Raw genomic sequence first — 19,165 nt, 5'->3', positions numbered from 1 at the left:
TTCTCATTGCCAAGTAGTATTCCATTGTACATGTAAACCACATCTTTATCCATTCATCAGTTGATGGACATTTAGGCTCTTTCCATAATTTGGTTATTGTTGAAAGAGCTGCTATAAACATTGGGGTACAAGTGCCCCTATGCATCAGTACTCCTGTATCCCTTGGGTAAATTCCTAGCAGTGCTCTTGCTGGGTCATAGGGTAGTTCTATTTTTAATTTTTTGAGGAACCTCCACACTGATTTCCAGAGCGGCTGCACCAGTTTGCGTTCCCACCACCAGTGAAAGAGGGTTCCCCTTTGGAAACATTGTTTTCAAAAGCCTATGTAACAACAACAACAAAAAAAAATCCCACGAAAAATGTTTGCACAAAGGGTTAAAATAAGTCACGGAGGTAAAACACTGACCAAGGCTTTGGCTTGCTTTTCTACCCTTCTCCATCGTTATCTTGTGTGGTTCAAGTATCTTTCCTTATTGGGACTTGTCATTTCCAGTTGACTAGGAAATTGCTCTTTAGCCAGTGTTTCAAATCTGAGGTGAATGCAGCCTGGGTGGTTTATTCGTGGGCCCACGTATCACGACCTGTGAAGGGAGTATCCTGGAGGTAAGAGTTTTGAAATAGAAAACTCAGCTTCTGCCATACATGGGTTTGAAATCAACATCATGTGCCATTTGAAGCTCACCACACACGGGTGAGGTAAGCGTCCTGTCATCAAATGACCCTTTTTGACGTCCATGGGTGATAAGAGCCCCAAGCACTCCTGGAGTCTAGGCTGAATTTTCTCCACTGGCTTGGGAACTGGCCTCTTCTCAGCACTCGCACTGCTGCCGGCTGGATGACAGCTGATCTGGGACTCAAGGCGGAGTCCTTTCCAGACACAGCCGTCTCCACCCTCAACCGCACTCGTCTCTCTCGCGGCCAGTCTAGGACCACCAGGACCAATTTCGGGGTTCTCCTTCTCCAGTGAGACTCGGCAGAACAGGCTTCAAGAGAATCGGGGGCAGAGGACGAGTAAGAAGTAACCGCTATTGGTAAGACTCATAATAAATGGCAGTATACCCCTGAGACACGACGAGGAGCACCCTGCTTAGCCGCGGAAGCCACAGGGACAGGAGGTCCCCGGCCAACGGCCGGACTGGCCCGCCCCAACTGTCCGCTCGGGTCACAGTCACGTGACCGGGGAGCGGCGCGCGCCGGCCGCGGCGCCGATTGGCCGGCGGCGGAAGCGCGGGGTTTGATGGGAAGGAGTTGGCCGGGCCCATCGCTCTGTCAGTGGCGGCTGCTGCCTGCTCGGGAGGCAGGCTGCGCGGTGGCCGCCGAAGCTGGCAGACGTGGACACAAGCGCCGGGCTTTGCCCGCTTCTTGCAGGTAGAACGCTTAAAATGAGGGCAACTGGGGGGGGGGGGCTCGGCAAAGGGGAAGCGCGGCGAGCTTTTCCCTGGGAGATACGTTCCCGGTTCCCCCGCTTGCGTCTCCCAGGCGCCCCCGCCTCATACCAAGTGGCCTAAGAGCTCTGCGGCGGCGGCTAGTCAAACTCCCGCCGGGCTGCGCGCTAACAAACATCGCCTCCTGCTCCTCTTGATTTCCCAGCCAAGTGGCAGGGCTGACTCTGGAGTGCTAGAGACCCCTTCCCCCCACCTATCCCTGCGAAGGGGAGGTGGTTTCCCCACCTTGTTCTCAGATTCCGGTGTGGGTGTCGGGGTTGAGCTGAGCATCGGCTCTTTGGCCCGCCTATGTCGAGACGAAGGGTCCGAAGGTTCTACCCCTAAACTAAGCTGTCGCCTTGAGTGTTCTCTGTCCCTTTTTTTTTCTCTGAGTTGTGCGGAGGCGCCACGAATTGGACAGATTGGGAGGGACCGAAAACTGTCAGTGTCATGCTGCTCGGCCCAGCCATGTGGGCGTGGATTGTGTGCTGCTTAGAGAAGCCTCTCTACAACCGCTGTCCTTATTTGAGGGACGGTGGGCGGTGTAAGGCTGGAGGGCAGGGAGAGGTTGCGTAGGTGTCTTGGGCGCAGCGGGAGGAGAAGAGCAAATCTCAACTCCATCCATAGTTTATTTCTTGGGGGTGCCTGGGTTGGGCGGAGCCTGCGACTCTTGATCTCGAGGTTATGGGTTTGGGCCCCGCATTGAGTGTGGGGATTACTTAAAAATAAACTATTTAAAGAAAATAGTTTAATTTTTTTAATAGTGGGTATGGGTATTGAGAGTTGTGATTGGTGAACTCAGTTTTGCTGATGGTGCCCTCACAGTAATGAAACTGGTGACTCATTGAATTTTCCATGTTCTGCTTTTTTCCCAGTTGGCTTCTGGTTTGTGTCAATTGTTTTCTCCTTTCTCTCTGGCTTGGGTGTCACCGTTGACAGAAATGACCCTGTTCACAGCAGTGTGTGTGCATCTGAGTGAGCTTGGCTTCAGGCATATGTTCAAACTGGCAGGGAATGCTAATCTCTTGTTCTCAGCAGCCCCCATAGTTCCATTTTAGGAGGAAGTTGATTTTGAACACGTTTTTAAAAACAAGAATGGTGCCTTTAAAATTAGACTTTTAAGTTTCTCTGTCATCTACTAAGATCAGTCCAACACTGTTAATAAAGTTACATGATGATTATATATTAACTTGAGAGAGAATGTAAGAAAAGAAGTCCTATGACTGTCAAACAGGTATGATTTAATATTAGAAACCTTTCCATATTAAATATAGTCATTTCTTGGAAGTTAGTTCAGAATGAACATCAACTTACCATGAACACCAGAATTAATCAACGTGTAGTAAAGTTACTTTTAGAGGTGTACCTCTTTTCAGTAATTTTGTTTTTGAGCAATAAATGTGGTGGTTTGGTATATTTCAGAATTGCCTTTAGCTAGGATATTTGAAAGTTAGAGTTCTAGAACAAATCACTCTTAAGCTTAAACTGAATAGTACAAATAGAGGTACTGTTGATGGTGACTGAATAGTTTCCACTTAGGTTTGGAAGTTGATAAATATAAAAGTTAACTCGCTTTGCTGTTAAAGGCCTGCAAGATTATTTTAATGGAAGAACCTGCAGGATATGTTGTTTTATTTTTTTAATGTTAAAGTAAATGGGAGCAAAACGTTTTCAGTTAAAATACAAACTGTAACTTATTTTTCCCATTTTAAAATTATGAAAACAGATACTTTATGAGTTTAGAAAGAAAGGTGTTTGTATGAGGAGTATTGCTTTCTGATAATAGTAATAATAGTGGCTACAGTTTATTATGTGCACACTAGTTGGACACTGTGTCAGGTGATACCTAATTTCACTTAATTCATACAATAATTCTGTAAAGTGTAGATAGCTTCACCACTCTACAGATGTAGAAACTGAGGTTTAGAGAGTTTAATTTACCTAAGATCACATTGCTAGTATGTGGTTGAGCCATATTTTGAATCCAGATCTTTTTTACTCCTTTATTTTTTTCATTTTATTTAAAAAAATTTTTTTGAAATGTTTATTTATTTTTAGGAGAGAGAATGCCAGTGGGGAGAGGCAGAGAGAGGGGGACATAGGATCTCAAGAAGGCTCGACACTGACAGCAGCAAGCCCAATGTGGGACTCCAACTTACAAACTAAGAGATCATGACCTGAGCCAAAGTTGGTCACTCAATCAACTGAGCCACCCAGGCACCCTTCCAGTATTTAAAATAATTAATTAATTAATTAATTATTTTTGGGGGGAGGGGGAGAGGAGCAGAGAGAGAGAGAGAGAGAGAGAGAGAGGGAGAAGGAGAGGGAGAGAGAGAATCCTAAGCAGGCTCCATGTTCAGCGCAGAGCCCTAGCAGGGGTCAATTCTGTGACCCTGGGATCATGATCTGAGCTGAAATTATGAGTTGGATGCTCAATTTACTGAGCCACGCCCCTACTCCATTATTTTAATATGACTTGAAGTAAGCTGAGAATTTAAGAATGACATGACCCAGGATTTAAAATTCTGACACCCAAACCTGAGTGTGAATATCAGTTAACATTGAACATTCAAAACATTGAAATAATATGGTGGGCATAATTACTTACTGGAAAACACATTAGATGCACCCAGCTCTTAAGGTCATGTCAGGTTCCACTGTGATATCAGAGTGGAAAGAGACCGTACACATTTATGGAAGAGTTCTTGGGGACAAGCCACTTGAGATTGAGCCATCTGTCCACTCAAGGACAAACATTGATTTATGCTTCTGAAAGAAATGGTAATTATTTGCTTCCCATGTATTTTCCATTTGTTGGAAGAGATGGATTAGGAAATAGCAATGACCACAGCAGTAAAAACAATTTATATTGAGGAATTATTTATGTGTTAGACACTGCTGTAAATGCTTTAGAATGCATTGTGTCATTCAAGCCGTTCAACATTAAAAAAATTTTTTTTAATGTTTATTTTTGAGAGAGAGAGGGCGTGTGTGCACGCACAAGTTGGGGAGGGGCAGAGAGAGAGGGGGAGACACAGAATTCGAAGCAGGCTCCATGTTCTGAGCTGTCAGCACAGAGCCGGATGTGGTGCTTGAACCCACAAACTGTGAGATTATGACCTGAGCTGAGCCAAAGTTGGTTGCTTAACCGGTTGAGCCACCCAGGTGCCCCAAGCCTTTCAACATTTAAAGAGGGTCCTTAACTCTCCCTCTTTTGCAGATGAAGATACTGAGTAACTGAGACATTAAATAGCTTATTTGCCCAAGGTTTCATAGTAAATAACGGGCTACAGGAATTGGAATATGGCAAGGAGGGAAAAAGAGTTGGAAAACAGAAGAGGTATGAAATGAAAGCTATAAAGAGTTGATTTACTTAATTTTGTTATGCTTTCATATCTGATGGAAAGTACTACCATTAGTTGTGTATTATAGCAAATCAGCTTCTTTTTTTATTTTAATTTTTTTATGTTTTTATTTTATTTTTGAGAGGGAGACAGAGTGTGAGCAGGGGGAGGGGCAGAGAGAGAGACAGACTATGAAGCAGGATCCAGCCTCTGAGCTGTCAGCACAGAGCCTGATGCAGGGCTTGAACTCACAGACTATGAGATTATGTGAGCTGAGCTGAAGTCCGACGCTTAACCAACTGAGCCACCAAGGTGCCCCATAGTAAATCAGCTTCTTAAACAAATACTGGAATTTGATAGGAAAATTGCTGGAACAATGAGGGTTGACTCATTCTTTGATTATGACCCTGAAAGCATGGATATGACATTTAATGACTATTTACCATAATGTTGTTTTCGAGGACAAATTCTAAAGCAGAATACTCTGCTTCAGAAATCTCATAGTTTATTTCATTAACACCATAACAGTTCTCCAAGCAAATAATTGATATTAATTGCAACATTATGCACATATTTCATATTATGCTTACTTAAAAAGTGATATTCAGTAAAAAAGTAAAAGCAGTGCTTGCAGACTCCTAGTATCAGTTCTGCCCCTAACTAGAGCTAGCTGCCAAAATGATTTGGCAAATCATTTAGCTTCTCTTCCATGCAGATTTAAACATTCAGATTTAATCAGATGTGGGCTACATGATCCACTGTACCAACACTGTCTCTTGTGTTTATAACTTACTTTCCACTTCAGTAGCTCTGTTTACCAGCTATTTGAGAATGTCAGAGGTGCTTTCATATATTTTATGTATAAATATTCCAATCTAATTTATATAAAGCAGACTTTATTTCTGATTTCGTGTTACTGGGAATAACTAGTTTCTTCATAAAAAGCCAAAACTAAAATGCTGTGTCTGGCTCTGCTACTTAGTATTTTTGGGACCAAATTACTTTACTTCCCTAGCCTCAGTTTCCAACATTTGTAAAATGGGATGATAGTAGTATCTAAATAATAAAAGTCATGTAAGGCGTTTGCTTTAGGGTTTCCTAGAGAAATAGCAGTACTTACCAAATATTTAACTGGTATCTTTATTGTTGTCATTACTTTTTTTTTTCAATGTTATTTTAAAGAATTATTTATTTTTAAGTAAACCCTACCCCCAACATGGGGCTCAAACTCATGACCCCAAGATCAGGAGTCCCATGCTCTACCAACTGAGCCAGCAGACATCCCTGTGATTACTTTTAAGTATTAAGAATCCTGACTTGTGATGGCTACAAACTTAACTTGGAGGCATATAATTGTTAGAAACCAAAACGTGTAGACCAGTTGTGTGCAAAACACTGTGCTTGACAGCATACAATTAATTCCCGAATAGTAGAGAATTACTATATACTTTGAAAATACCAAGTTAAGTGGCTCATGTAAATCCACCCCCACCCCGGCACCTTTCTTAGTATTTTTAGCATCTTCAGAAGGTTTTGAGATCTATTTAATGTTTTAACTGAGAAATTTATACTTTTATTCATTAAAGTTCCAGGATTTCCTAAAACTGCACTTTAGAAATTTGAATACTTAGTTAATATTGAAGGATTAATAATATTTAGGTTGCAACTTAAATGTGGCGGACAACATTCATTATATTTATAAACACCAGAAAATTTCAGGACAGATTATTGGTATATCTGGTACTAGAAATCGCTTTGTAAGTGAAGGTATTTCATAATTAGGCTCTTTGTTACTTCTCTACCCAAGAAAGTCCAAGATGGGTATGCCTTATGCTAATTCCAGTCTATAAATAGTGTCGCACAGTGAATGTATTTACTTGGTACAGGTATTATTTTGTGATTACATTAATGGTTTTAAAAAATGTAAGAATTATGGCCTAACTTTTTTTGTGTGTGGAAATGAAGTAGTTTTATACATTGGCAGTATATAACTACACCTGGTAAAAGTGTGTAAATTTGAAAGTATATTTTTGCTCTTTCAACTTAAAAGAATAAAAACTTATATAATTATTGACTGGTAAATTGATTTAGAACCTAAGATTGCTGATACGTTTTTATCCATATGGTAATATTATAATACATTTGAGAATACTAGAAAAATGACTGAAATAAGGACATAGATATACACTAACTGACATGAAGGTCAACTGACTTGAGGGACTTAGACCCAGTTTCAGAGAGAAATGTTTATTTGGGTGTTGGAACAGTAGTGAACAGACCAGAAGTCTGAAGATAGAGTGGTTTTGAATCATGTGTCTTCTGAGCTATTGGGAAAATTGCTGAATGTCTTTTCACTTAATTTTCTTATCTGTAAAATGGTAGTAAGGAAGGCTATCCTGTGAAAAGTGGTGGTATAGTAAGTCTAGTTTACAGAAAATAAAATTAAAGCTCTAGAAGCAATAAATGATTTGCTCAAGGTCACAGGTAGTTTTGTAATCCTTATTTTCTTATTCAAAATCCAGTTGGCTTTCTGTTATTACTTGTAAAATAATGTTATGCTAAACATTGTAAAATGCTAATTCCAAATAACTAGTTTAGTTGGTAGATAGCTGAATGATAGAGATATTGTATTTAAGCGTGTGGAATGAAAGTAGTTTAATAAAACTTTTCTTACAACATTAGGGGATCTACTGTAAACAACAGCAAATTGCAAAGTAGTATGAATATACGCTGCTAAAATGTCTTGCCATTTAAAAGCCTTTTCAGCTTATTTTTACTTTTAAATATGTCCTGATTTGGAAGAAGGGATTTCTTGAAGGGTAGACTCTATCCCAAGGCTCTCTAAATTAAAATTCCACATAAGTGGAGTTCAGAGAAATTAGTATTGTATGTTATTTTTTGGCAGTATTGCAACATCTATATTTTATAGTGGGTATGCTGTGTGTTTAACCTAAAAATTTTAAATACTTGCTTTTTTTCTAGCTGTGAATTTCTTTGGACAATTGATGATATTTATCATTGTGCCCAGTTTCTAAAAATAAAAGATGGGTGGATTATTTTCTCGATGGAAGGTAAGTTATTTTTCTTTATGGCCAGTTCTTAGTCTAATATAAAGTATCACATAAACCTATTTGTAAAAGTCTCCTTTGTAGTATAGACTTGAGTAAAGCTTGATATTATCCCTAATTCTATTTAATTTTCTTCCTTTTCTTATGAATTAGAAGAATTATAATTCTTATGAATTATATTTGGACTTTAATAGTTCTGCTTGCCATGTAGGTGTGTAATGCCTCTGTTTAAAATAATTGTTTCACTTTGACTTATGAATTATTTTTGTTTATTCATTCATGTGAAAATAGCTATCTTTTCTAGCTTTTTTCCCTTATATTGCCTACATTTCAATCTTATTTGAAAAATAGTTGAAACTATTATTATTGTTGAAATGGTTGAAATTATAGTTGTATGCTATACAATACCTGATTTTACAGGCTATCTCTTTTTGCTTAAAGCTTGTCATAAATATTTGCTGAAGTTATACTAGATATACTTTTAGGAATTAGAGGCTTAAAACAAAATTTGAAATGTAGTTTGATTTTATTGGTTAAGGCTTTAGAGGAAGTATCTCCAATTTAGTACTATAAAATATAAAATATATTAATATATGCTCTTTTCTAATAGGAGATAATGTAATCTCAGACAAACTACTTTGCTTATTTTTAGTTCCTTTTTAGTATAATAATGGAGCCTAGAAATGCTTGGTATACTAGTTTTTGGACTTACTGGAACTGCTTTGTTTTGGTATTCCATGGACTCCTTGCTCTTTCCTTTAAAACTCTGTTACAGTTCTGCTTGAGGATCAAATTTGCCTATTTTTTCTTTGTCTTTATTAGGTTGAATCATATGAAATTACCAATATTCAACAGTTTTGACTTACATAAAAAGCAATTTCATATGGTTCAACCTAATGTTAACAACTCTTATGGGAACTGCAATGAATTGATATTCATTATCCTCTTATATTATTGAGTACATAATTGGTAAATGGTTTCACAAGTGTTGTATGAGACATTTTGGCTGGTTTTTATTCGGGGTGTATAAAAAATATTTTTAACAAACAAGCTCTGCTATAATGAAGTATTCTTAGGTGCCTTTTTAAAATCTAATCTTCAGAAACGTAGGAATTCAGAATGAAGGTAGCCTATTGATTTTGACTTCCAGAGTCCTAAATGAACTTTTAGCAATAGTAAATCAGACCATCTTTAATCTTGAATTTTTTAATGTAGCAGTTATTTTGAATAATCATGTCTAAGAAAATTTTTCTTGGAGGAGAATTTCTTTTTCTCTATAAAAGTATGTTCTGGGATTAAGACTGGTAAAAAATGAACTGTCAGAGTTGAAAGTACTCAGGCTAAAAAGTCAAGTAGGAAAATGCTTGTTTCTTTAATCTTACGTAGTTCTCTTTATAATTATAATTTTTATTTAAATCTAAATGTTATTTATAAATAAATAGGAGTATACATTGTTTAACAATATTTGAAAAAGCTTAATTTTGAATTAAAATGTTCTTTTGTGATTTTATAAATCAAAATGTATCTAAGTTTGCAATAACAAGTTTTAATGTCTCATCTGTTTTTATAACAGACAAAACCGTCAACTGTAGAAGTTCTGGAAAATATAGATAAGGTATGTTTTTTAGCTCTGGGGTGTTTTAATTCATTTTAGGTATTACATAAATATTATTATAGTATATGTGTAGTATTTTGGAGACTGGATCTGTTTTGGGAATTAGAGATGATATAGAGTAAGCCTGAGGACTTTAATGTTATTTCAGAAAAATTCAGAGTGAATCAGTGACTTAAGAAGCCTGTGTCAATAGAACCTGTTAGAATGGAATTAGATGCATAGCTTGGCATAAATCAATGTTACAGATAGGATAAAGTAGATTATAAGATGGTCTACAACAATTTTTATCAGTACACAAACTTCACAGCTTTTTTTACTTTCTATTATCAAAAATGGTTATTCCTTAGGAATATTAAGAGTGATGAATAGATTGAAAGAATCTAGTATGGGTCACTGTTTTAATTTTTATTAATTCCTTTTTTTTTTTTTTTTAATTTCATTTATTTTGAGAGAGACAGAGACAGCCCAGGTGGGCGAAGGGCAGAGAGAGAGGGAGACAGAGAATCCCAAGCAGGCTCCACAGTGTCATCACGGAGCCTGACATGGAGCTTGAACTCACGAAACTGTGAGATCATGACTTGAGCCGAAACCAAGAGTCGGATGCTTAACCAGCTGAGCCACCCAGGCACCCCAGTTTTTATTCATTCTTTCTTTATATAGCCAGATTTTTTTAGACCTTATAAAAGGAGAATTATTACTTGTTTAGTTTAATAAATACTATTTATTGATGTCAATTTCATGCTTGATCTTTGCTAATTTGGTAGGTTAAAAACAGTATCTTAATTTTGCATTTAAGAGTAACTTGTCAGAATAGGCATTTCATGTTTTTAGCCTCATTTAAAATTTTCTTTTTCATATGTTCTATTTAAAAATATTAAGGTATTATATTTCATTGAATTTTAAGAATTATTTCTTTATAACCTCTCTATACTGTTAAAATTTTTTGTTAACATTTTGATTTCTTTATGAAATTTGAGATTCGCTTCAATAATATAGAATAATTCTCTCTTAACAGGAAATTCAAGCATTGGAAGAATTTAGGGAAAAAAATCAGAGATTACAAAAATTATGGGTTGGAAGATTAATTCTCTACTCTTCAATTCTCTATCTGTTTACATGTTTAATTGTATACTTGTGGTATCTTCCTGATGAATTTACAGCAAGACTTGCCATGACACTTCCATTTTTTGCTTTCCCATTGATGTAAGTAAATTGTTCTTTTAGTTGACTTTTCCTCTTTTTGACCAGATGGTTTAAATATATTAAGTCTCTCTTTAGTATGAAATAATAATGTCTCAGTTTGAGTAAATTTGTTTGTTTGTTTTTCATTTTGAAAAGTATTTCTTTAAAAAAGTAAACCAACTGTTTTAAACCTTAATTTACAATTCAGCATATCTGAGGAATCTAACTCAGTGACGTTAGTAATAATGACTCTAGGTGGGAATCTTTTGTGATTCTCTAATAGATGATCATGCTTCCCTAGGGTAATAGGGCATAGAGTGGACATCTCAGATTGTGGGTAGTGGTAAGTGAGGGAGGGTTTGTAAAATAAAAGGAACAACTGACCCAGTAATTCCGAATATATTCCATTCATCCTATCTCTCTTCCCCTGTCTTAGTCACTGCTATAAAGCAATTGACCCTTATTATAGAAATATTTTATAATATAGGCCTTTACTGAAAGTGTGTAATGATTGAATTTTGACACAATTGAATAAAAAATTGGTACCAATTCTTGGTATTTATGGGTACCAATTTTGTAGGTGTTAGATTATAATGGTGTGTGGTATACAAAAATACAAAATCTTTGACTATAGATTTTAGACTGCATATATCAATTAGTAAGTATGATGAATATCCTAAAGAGAAGTGTCACATGCTATGGAAACACTTAACAGAGATCCTAACCCAGTCTGGGATGGAGATGGGGGTCAGGGAAGAGCCTTTGTATTCATTTTCTATTGTTGCCACCAATTTAGCAGCTTAGAGCAACACCCATCTATTGTATCACAGTTTGTGTAGATCCAGGTGGCTTGACTGGGTTCTCTGCTTAGAGTCTTGCAGGCCTAAATCAAAGTAAACAATCAGCTGGACCGGGATCTTATTTGGAGTCTCTGTGGGGAGAATCTTCAAGGTCTAGTCAGGTTGTTTGCTGACTTGTGCTGTATCTCTCTGACTTCCAATTCTGCCCTCAACTCAGAGAAAGCTTTGTCTTTAAGGGTTTAACTGATTATATTAGGCCCACCAGGATAATCCAGGATAATCTCCCTTGCTTAAAATCTGAGTAATACTTAATTATATTTGCAAAGTCCCTTCACAGCAGTACCTAGATTACTGTTTGATTGTATAACTGGAGGATGGAAATCTCGGGGAGAGAGAGAGATAGTTTTAGAAATCTGCTTACCATAGCCTCCCTGAAAAGTGATCTTTGAGTTTGAGATGCAAAGAATGATTATGTGTATTAAGGGTGGTGTGACAGGGGAGTGGATAGTCTGTTAGGGAGAAGGAACAGCATATATAAAGACCCTGAGGTGGATAGACCGTGGAAGGTTGAAAGAATTGAAAGAAGGCCAAAGACTGGATTATAGGGAAAGTCTGGATAGTTAGGCAAAGGATATTTCTTGAGGGCTTCATAGGCCATGATAATGACTTTCGGACTTAATCTAGGAGTGATAGGAAGTCATTGAAGATTTTTAAGAAGGGATATGGATAAGGGAAGATCTTTATAGGAAGAGAACAGAAAATACAAAGGCTGTGTAATGGAAGAGAGCATAACTTATTTGAGGGTCTGTGATGGAGAGAGTGGTAGGAAGTATGCTTGCAGAATCAGATAGGTTCTGGATCATGGGAGGGTCCTGGTGCTAGGAGTTTGAATTTCATTTTGGGTGAAATGGGAAGCTTGTAAAGGTTTTAGTGGAAGAATGGCATGATGAGATTTAAGTTAAGAGGCTCATGTGTGCTGCCTGTGGAGATTGAGTAGAGGAGGACAAGGATAGAAACAGATCAGCTAGGGTGCTGTTATAGGAGTTTAATCTAAAAATCCATCTGGATTGGGACATCCCAGTGGCAGTGGAGATGAATAGATGACTTAGCAGTGTTTCAGAAGTAAAACTGAGACAACTTGATGGGAGGAAATGGAAGGTAATGGAAAAGGAGGAGTCGGTGATATTTAGGTTTTTTGGTGGGTGTAAGATCTCTTTCTTTGGGACTGCTGTAGTAAAAAAAAATTTGTTTAGTCTGTAGTGCAGGACATAATTTCAAATTGGAACTCCGGGAGATCATAAAATTTTAGCTTTTATATGTAGATAAAAGAAAAAAAAATTGAGTGCATGCATATTATGAAATAACATCTCTGCCCTTTTCTTTATTTTCTTTCTCTTTTGAAATCTTTTGGAATGCTTCTTATCCCAGGTATAGTAGTGGATTTTATAATGCTGAGCCCCCTTCCCTCGTTCCTTTCTAGTTTTTCATTAAAAGAGGGGAGAAAAGAAATTTAGAAAAGGAATAGATGTGATGTTTACTTGATTGAAACATCTTTAAAAAACTTTAAAAAACTCACTTGAGGGCCACCTGGGTGGCTTAGTCTGTTGAGTGTCTGACTCTTGATGTCTCACGGTTGGTGAGTTCTTGCCCTGAATGGGGCTCTGTACTGATATTGTGGAGCCTGATTGGGATTCTCTTTCCCTCCCTCCCTCCCTCCCTCCCTCTCTCTCTTTCTCTCTCTGTCTCTCCCTCTCCCTCCCTCCCTCCCTCTCTGTCTCCCTCCCTCCCTCTCTGTCTCCCTCCCCCCCCCCCTTGCATATGTGCACGGGCTCTCTCTCTCTCTCTCAAAAATATATAAATAAACTTAACCCCCCCCCCCAACCCACTTCACTTGACATCCATTACTATATAAAAATAGATTTTTTTTTTTTTTAATTATGAAAGATTTGTATCTAGTTGCAAAAGAATGACAGGGAACTTTACTGTGCTAATTCTAATGGCTGTTCACAAATTGTGATCTACTGGATCTGCTACTATGCTGCAGAAGACTTTTTTTTTTTTTGGCAAATCATATACTAATTGTTCATAAAAGTAGAAAAACTTAATTTCTTTAAAACTGTTTATTTCTTCAGTTTGATCTTTCTACTCTTTTGAGTATGAGGCTTTATTGTCCTTACTGTGTCCTTCTGCCTGTTCTGCATCACCTGCATCTAGTATTTCTTGGTTTGTTAGGCTTCAGAGCCATTTCTCACTTTGTCTCATTCACATTTGTGACCTGGTTCTCAACTGCTGCAGCTTCTGTTTCACTGAGCTCTTCACTCTTGGAAGCATAGACCAGTTATCAAACAAAGAATAGAATTGTCCTTCTGATTGATGGCAATCAAAAAAGCATGAAATAAAATACAACAACGTGAAAGTGGATGCTGTGGTATAAAGAAAGAAGACTTACCACAGGACATTTTCTTTCATGTGAGCTATTGCCTGAGCTTATTCCTGGACCGTTTTCCTTTGGAAACAAAAGTTTTGAGGTCTGGACCAGGGTTTACTTAAAGAAATGGAGGCAGAATTAGTAATAAAATGTATTGTTTTACTTATCACAGTCTACACTGATTATAAAGCTTAGCAATCTACCTGATATTGCAAAAAGTGACTCATTTCTGCGTTCCAAATTTCCCAAATGCTTTTACTGGACAGAGCAGTCATGGATTCAGGAATGAGCATATATTGCATAATCATAACTACCTTAAAGTTATCTTTTATGATAGAATGTCAATACTCTGTATAAGATGCTTTGATGTTTTATTATATCTTCTTTTCAGGATGTAATAGGGAGGAGCTTGGGATGATTCCCAGCGTATTATTTTTCTGCCTTTCAGATTCAATAGTATATTTATATCCCTAATCTTTTCAACTCTTACTGAAACAAATTATAATCTAAATGCTGAATTTGTTTCATTGGAGTCATTATGGCTATCGTCCAATATGAGGGAAGGTTTAGATTGCAGTTTAAATTTTATGTTTCTTGCTTATGCTGGCAGATATGCATTACCTTGGGAATTGGTTCATTTTCTAAGAGTGAACAGCCATTAAACTTTGTCTCTATCCTTAACTAACTCTACAGGCAGTCTTAGACTTTTACTCCTAGATACCTTATTCTTCCAGATTATAACTTTCTAGAAATTTCATTCTCTATAAGATCATTTCAGAGGCTTATTAGCGTAAAACTTGACCTTCCCAGAGGATTTAGCCATATTTTCTTCCTCCCTTCCCCCTCCCTCCCTCTTTCTTTTCTTTTCCTTTCTTCTTTCTTTCTTTCTTTCTTTCTTTCTTTCTTTCTTTCTTTTTTTCTTGGAGAGTGTGCACCTGCATGAGTTGGGAAGTGGGTGGGAGGGTGGGGGAGAGAGAAAGAATTTCAAGCAGGCTCTTCTGCTCAACATGGAGCCCAACGTAGAGCTTGATCCCACAACCCTGGGATCATGACCTGAGCTGAAATCAAGAATTGGACACTCAAGGAGAAAAAAAAAAAAAGTTGGATGCTCAATTGACTGAGCCACCCAGGAGCCCCAGCTATATTTTCCTTCTGTTTTTGTTTGTTTGTTTGTTTTTAATTCCTCTTAAAATGGAGCTATGGGGGGAAAAGTTAAGCAAAGGACCTGAAGAAGGTGGTCTTGTCCCTATTTTTTATGTTTTTTTTTTTCCTACTTAAATCTAAAGTCATTTGAGGATAGGACTTTGATCTTATACAGTTTTTAACACCTTCTTCTCACTCCCCCTCCTCTCTCACCCCCTCCTCCCAACTCTGATAAAAGATACTTCCTCAATCCAGCAGGAGGGTTGGCAAGCATAATTTGTAGCCTTAAAAAAAAATTTTTTTTTTAACGTTTATTCATTTTTGAGAGAGAGAGAGAGAGAGAGAGAGACAGTGTGAGTGGGGGAGGGGCAGAGAGAGAGAGAAGGAGACACAGAATCCAAAGCAGGCTCTAGGCTCTGAGCTGTCAGCACATAGCCAGATGTGGGGCTCCAACTCATGAACCCTGAGATCATGACCTGAGCTGAAGTCGTCCCAACTGAGCCACCCTGGTGCTCCATAATTTGTAGCCTTTTGAGGAAAGTTTAACATTTCTTTCATGGTGATCTTATGAGAATAAAAAGTATCTCTATACTTTGGAATCAACTATAGTTGGCTCTTAAAGGAGAAGGTTTCTGTGAACATCTGTTGATATTTACTCAAGGATAATCTTTACTAGGAGGTTTTGGTAGGTAAGAAATCATTTTGCAAGCATCCCTTTTGCAATTGATAGATATTTGAATATTGATAGTTATTCACTTGGTAGATTTTTGTATTTAAAGAATTATGTACAGAGACATAATTAAGAGATCTTACTCTTTAATGGGAAGATTTAGTATTGTTATGAGATCAGTTCTCCCTAAATTAATCTAAAAATGTATGATCACATTAAAAATACCAACAGTACTTTTTTTTTTTTTTAATTTTTTTTTAACGTTTATTTATTTTTGAGACAGAGAGAGACAGAGCATGAACGGGGGAGGGTCAGAGAGAGGGAGACACAGAATCTGAAACAGGCTCCAGGCTCTGAGCTGTCAGCACAGAGCCCGACGCGGGGCTTGAACTCACGGACCGCGAGATAATGACCTGAGCCAAAGTCGGCCGCTCAACCGACACCAAGGCGCCCCACCAACAGTACTTCAAAGGTCTTGGCACACTCATTCCATACTTTTGAATGGAAAAATGAACACATAGAATAGTCCTGATAATTCTAAAAAAGGAGAGGAATGAGAAGCAGAGGTCTACCAGGCATCAGATGTATTATAAAACTTCATAGATTAAAAGTTTGCTATAGTGTATAAATAAATAGTATATATATTAATTAAAAGTTTTTACTTATTTTTAAAGTTTTTTTTTTATTATTTATTTATTTTTATTTTAGAGAGAGAGCACTAGCAGGGGAGAGGGGCAGAGTGAGAGAGAGAGAGAAAGTGTGCAAGCAGGTCCCATGCATCCTTTACCCAGACTTCCCCAGTGGTAACATCTTGTATGAGTACAGTAAAATATCACAACCAGGAAACTGACATTGATTCAATTCACAGAGCCTATCAGATTTTGCCAGTTTTACATGCACTCTTTTGTGTGTGTTTTACATTTCTATGTAGTTTTATCATGTGTAGCTTCATGTCCCTGCCCCACAATTCAGATCCAGAACGGTTCTAAAACCACAAAGCTGGGAGCACTTGGTTGGCTCAGTTGGTGGAGCATGTGGCTGTTGATCTCAGGGTTGTGAGTTCGAGCCCCATGTCGGGTGTAGAGATTACTTAAATAAATAAATTGAAAAAAAAAAACAAGACCATGAGGCTCCTTTTTGCTACCCCTTTGTAGTCATACCAACTCTCCTCTACCTGCCTCCTTCTTAATCCTTGCCACCCACTAATCTGTTTTATATCTCTATAATTTTGTTATTTCAAGAATTATAAAATGAGATCATGTAGCATATAACCTTTGAAACTGGCCTTTTTCTTTTTTATCTAGCATATTCTTGAGATCCATTCAAGATGTTAAGTATATCAATGGTTTCTTTTTTATTGTTGAGTTGTATTCCATGGTAATGACATACCACGGTTGTTTATCCATACACTTGTTGAGGGACATTTGGGTAGCTTCCAGTTTTTGGCTATTACAAATAAAGCTTCTATGAACATTTGTATATAGGCATTAGAACATAAGTTTTCATTTCTTTGGGGTATATGTCCAAGAGTGTAATTTCTGGGGCATATGGTAAATACATGTTTAGTTTTATAAGAAACTGATAAATGTTTTTTCAGAGGAGATGTACCATTTTACATTTCCACTGGTTGCATATAAATGATCTAGTTTCGGGTGATAGGCATTGAGGAGGGAACTTGTTGGGATGAGCACTAGGTGTTGTATGTAAGCCAATTGGACAATAAATTATATTAAAAAATGATCTAGTTTCTCTGCATCTTTGCCAGCATTTCATATTTCACTATTTTCTATTCTGATCATTCTGATGGGTATGTAGTGATATTTCATTGTGGTTTTAATTCACATTTCACCAATGGCTAATGATGTCAAACTTCTTTTCATGTGTTTACTTGCCATTTATATCTCCTTTTCTGTGAAATATCTGTTCATGTCTTCTATTTTTCTGATTGGATTATTAGGCTTTTTGCTGTTGAGTTCTGAGAATTCTTTAATTTTTTTTTAATGTTTATTCATTTTTGAGGAACAGAGAGAGAGAGAGAGAGAGAGAGAGAGAGCGCGTGAGCAAGCATGTGCGTGGGGGAGGGGCATAGAAAGAAAAGGAGACACAGGAGCCAAAGCAGGCCCCAGGCTCTGAGCTGTCAGCACAGAGCTGGATGCGGGGCTCGAACCGGGCTCATGAGCCACGAGATCTTGACCTGAGTTGAAGTCCGACGCCTGACTGACCGAGCCACCCAGGCACCCCGAGAATTCTTTATATATTGTAGATATAAGTTATTTGTTGGGTATATGGTTTGCAAATATTTTTTCCCAGTCTGTAGTTTGTCTTTTTGTTCTCTTAATAGGGTTTTTGCAGAGTAAAATTTATTAATTTTTCTTTTTATGGGTTGTGCTTTTGTTATCAAGAACCCTTCCCTGGCTATAGATTCTGAAGATTTTCTTATTTATTTTTTTTCTGTTTTTTTTCTTCTAACATTTCACATTTAAGTTCATAAGTCATTTTGGGTTAATTTTTTTTTTTTTTTAACTTTTTTTTTTTCAACGTTTTTATTTATTTTTGGGACAGAGAGAGACAGAGCATGAACAGGGGAGGGGCAGAGAGAGAGGGAGACACAGAATCGGAAGCAGGCTCCAGGCTCTGAGCCATCAGCCCAGAGCCCGACGCGGGGCTCGAACTCCCGGACCGCGAGATCGTGACCTGGCTGAAGTCGGACGCTTAACCGACTGCACCACCCAGGCGCCCCATGGGTTAATTTTTATATGAGGTGTGAGGTTCATGTTGAGATTCTTTTCTTCTTTCTTTCATTTTGCACATGGGTGCTCAGTTGCTCTAGCCCCTTTTTGTTGGAAAGGAATTGCATCATGTTTATGAAATGATCTTTTTCTGGTTTAAACCTTTTTTGCAGGGGGTCTTGAATTCAACCTTGTGGGGTATTAAGATACAACTCTTGTATTGCTGGTATTTGCCTAGTATACTTCTGCTCTTTGTTTTATTATCTTCAGCTTTCAAAAACTCTTAATTTTAGATTTATGTTATGGAGTTGGGTTTTGTTTTTATGCTCCAGTGTGAAAGTCTTTTGCTCGGTAAGTTTAGCTCATTTACATTTATTAAGAGGAAAGATGTTGGCCTAGGTTTTGAAACATAACTTTGTATTTTGCTTTTGTGTTTTTTTTAACTTAAAAATAAATTTCTAACTATGTGGTATGTTTATTTTTGCCCAGTTATTTGTAGAAGGTTGTATGAGTATGGGGGCATGTCTTCCTACATTCCAGGCTATCTAGAATTTTCCTTACGATCCAGGATTTAATGTGCTAATTTGCTCAGCTTTTATTTTTCCCAGCCAATAGGGTTAGGCAACTGTATATATTTTCCTAATAACAAAACTTCTTTTCTCCCCTGCTGCCATAGAAACAAAGTTCTTTGTAAACAGGGCACTTCTAATTTTTTTTTTTTTTAACATTTATTCATTTTTGAGAGACACAGTGTGAACAGTG

At 37.6% G+C, this 19,165-nt stretch overlaps 1 protein-coding gene across 4 annotated transcripts in view; it reads left to right on the top strand.

Moving 5' to 3' along the window:
* The first annotated feature begins 789 nt into the window (after positions 1–789).
* Positions 790–19,165, top strand: part of LNPK (lunapark, ER junction formation factor) — a 75,415-nt gene continuing 57,039 nt past the window's right edge. The window contains exons 1-5 of one of the 4 annotated variants that reach the window (XM_045480280.1): positions 1,210–1,368; positions 7,751–7,843; position 8,987; positions 9,410–9,451; positions 10,467–10,654. In XM_045480280.1, the coding sequence (XP_045336236.1) occupies positions 1,238–1,368; positions 7,751–7,843; position 8,987; positions 9,410–9,451; positions 10,467–10,654 (455 nt within the window). In that variant the 5' untranslated portion in view covers positions 1,210–1,237. Of the gene's footprint in view, positions 1,032–1,209; positions 1,369–7,750; positions 7,844–8,986; positions 8,988–9,409; positions 9,452–10,466; positions 10,655–19,165 lie in introns of those variants that run through there. The other 3 variants (XM_045480278.1, XM_045480277.1, XM_045480279.1) reach the window with 3 other exon arrangements.

The sequence above is a fragment of the Leopardus geoffroyi genome, chromosome C1 (genome assembly GCF_018350155.1).
Source record: "Leopardus geoffroyi isolate Oge1 chromosome C1, O.geoffroyi_Oge1_pat1.0, whole genome shotgun sequence".
Taxonomy (NCBI): Eukaryota; Metazoa; Chordata; class Mammalia; order Carnivora; family Felidae; genus Leopardus; species Leopardus geoffroyi.
This window is presented reverse-complemented; position numbering and strand designations above follow the sequence as displayed.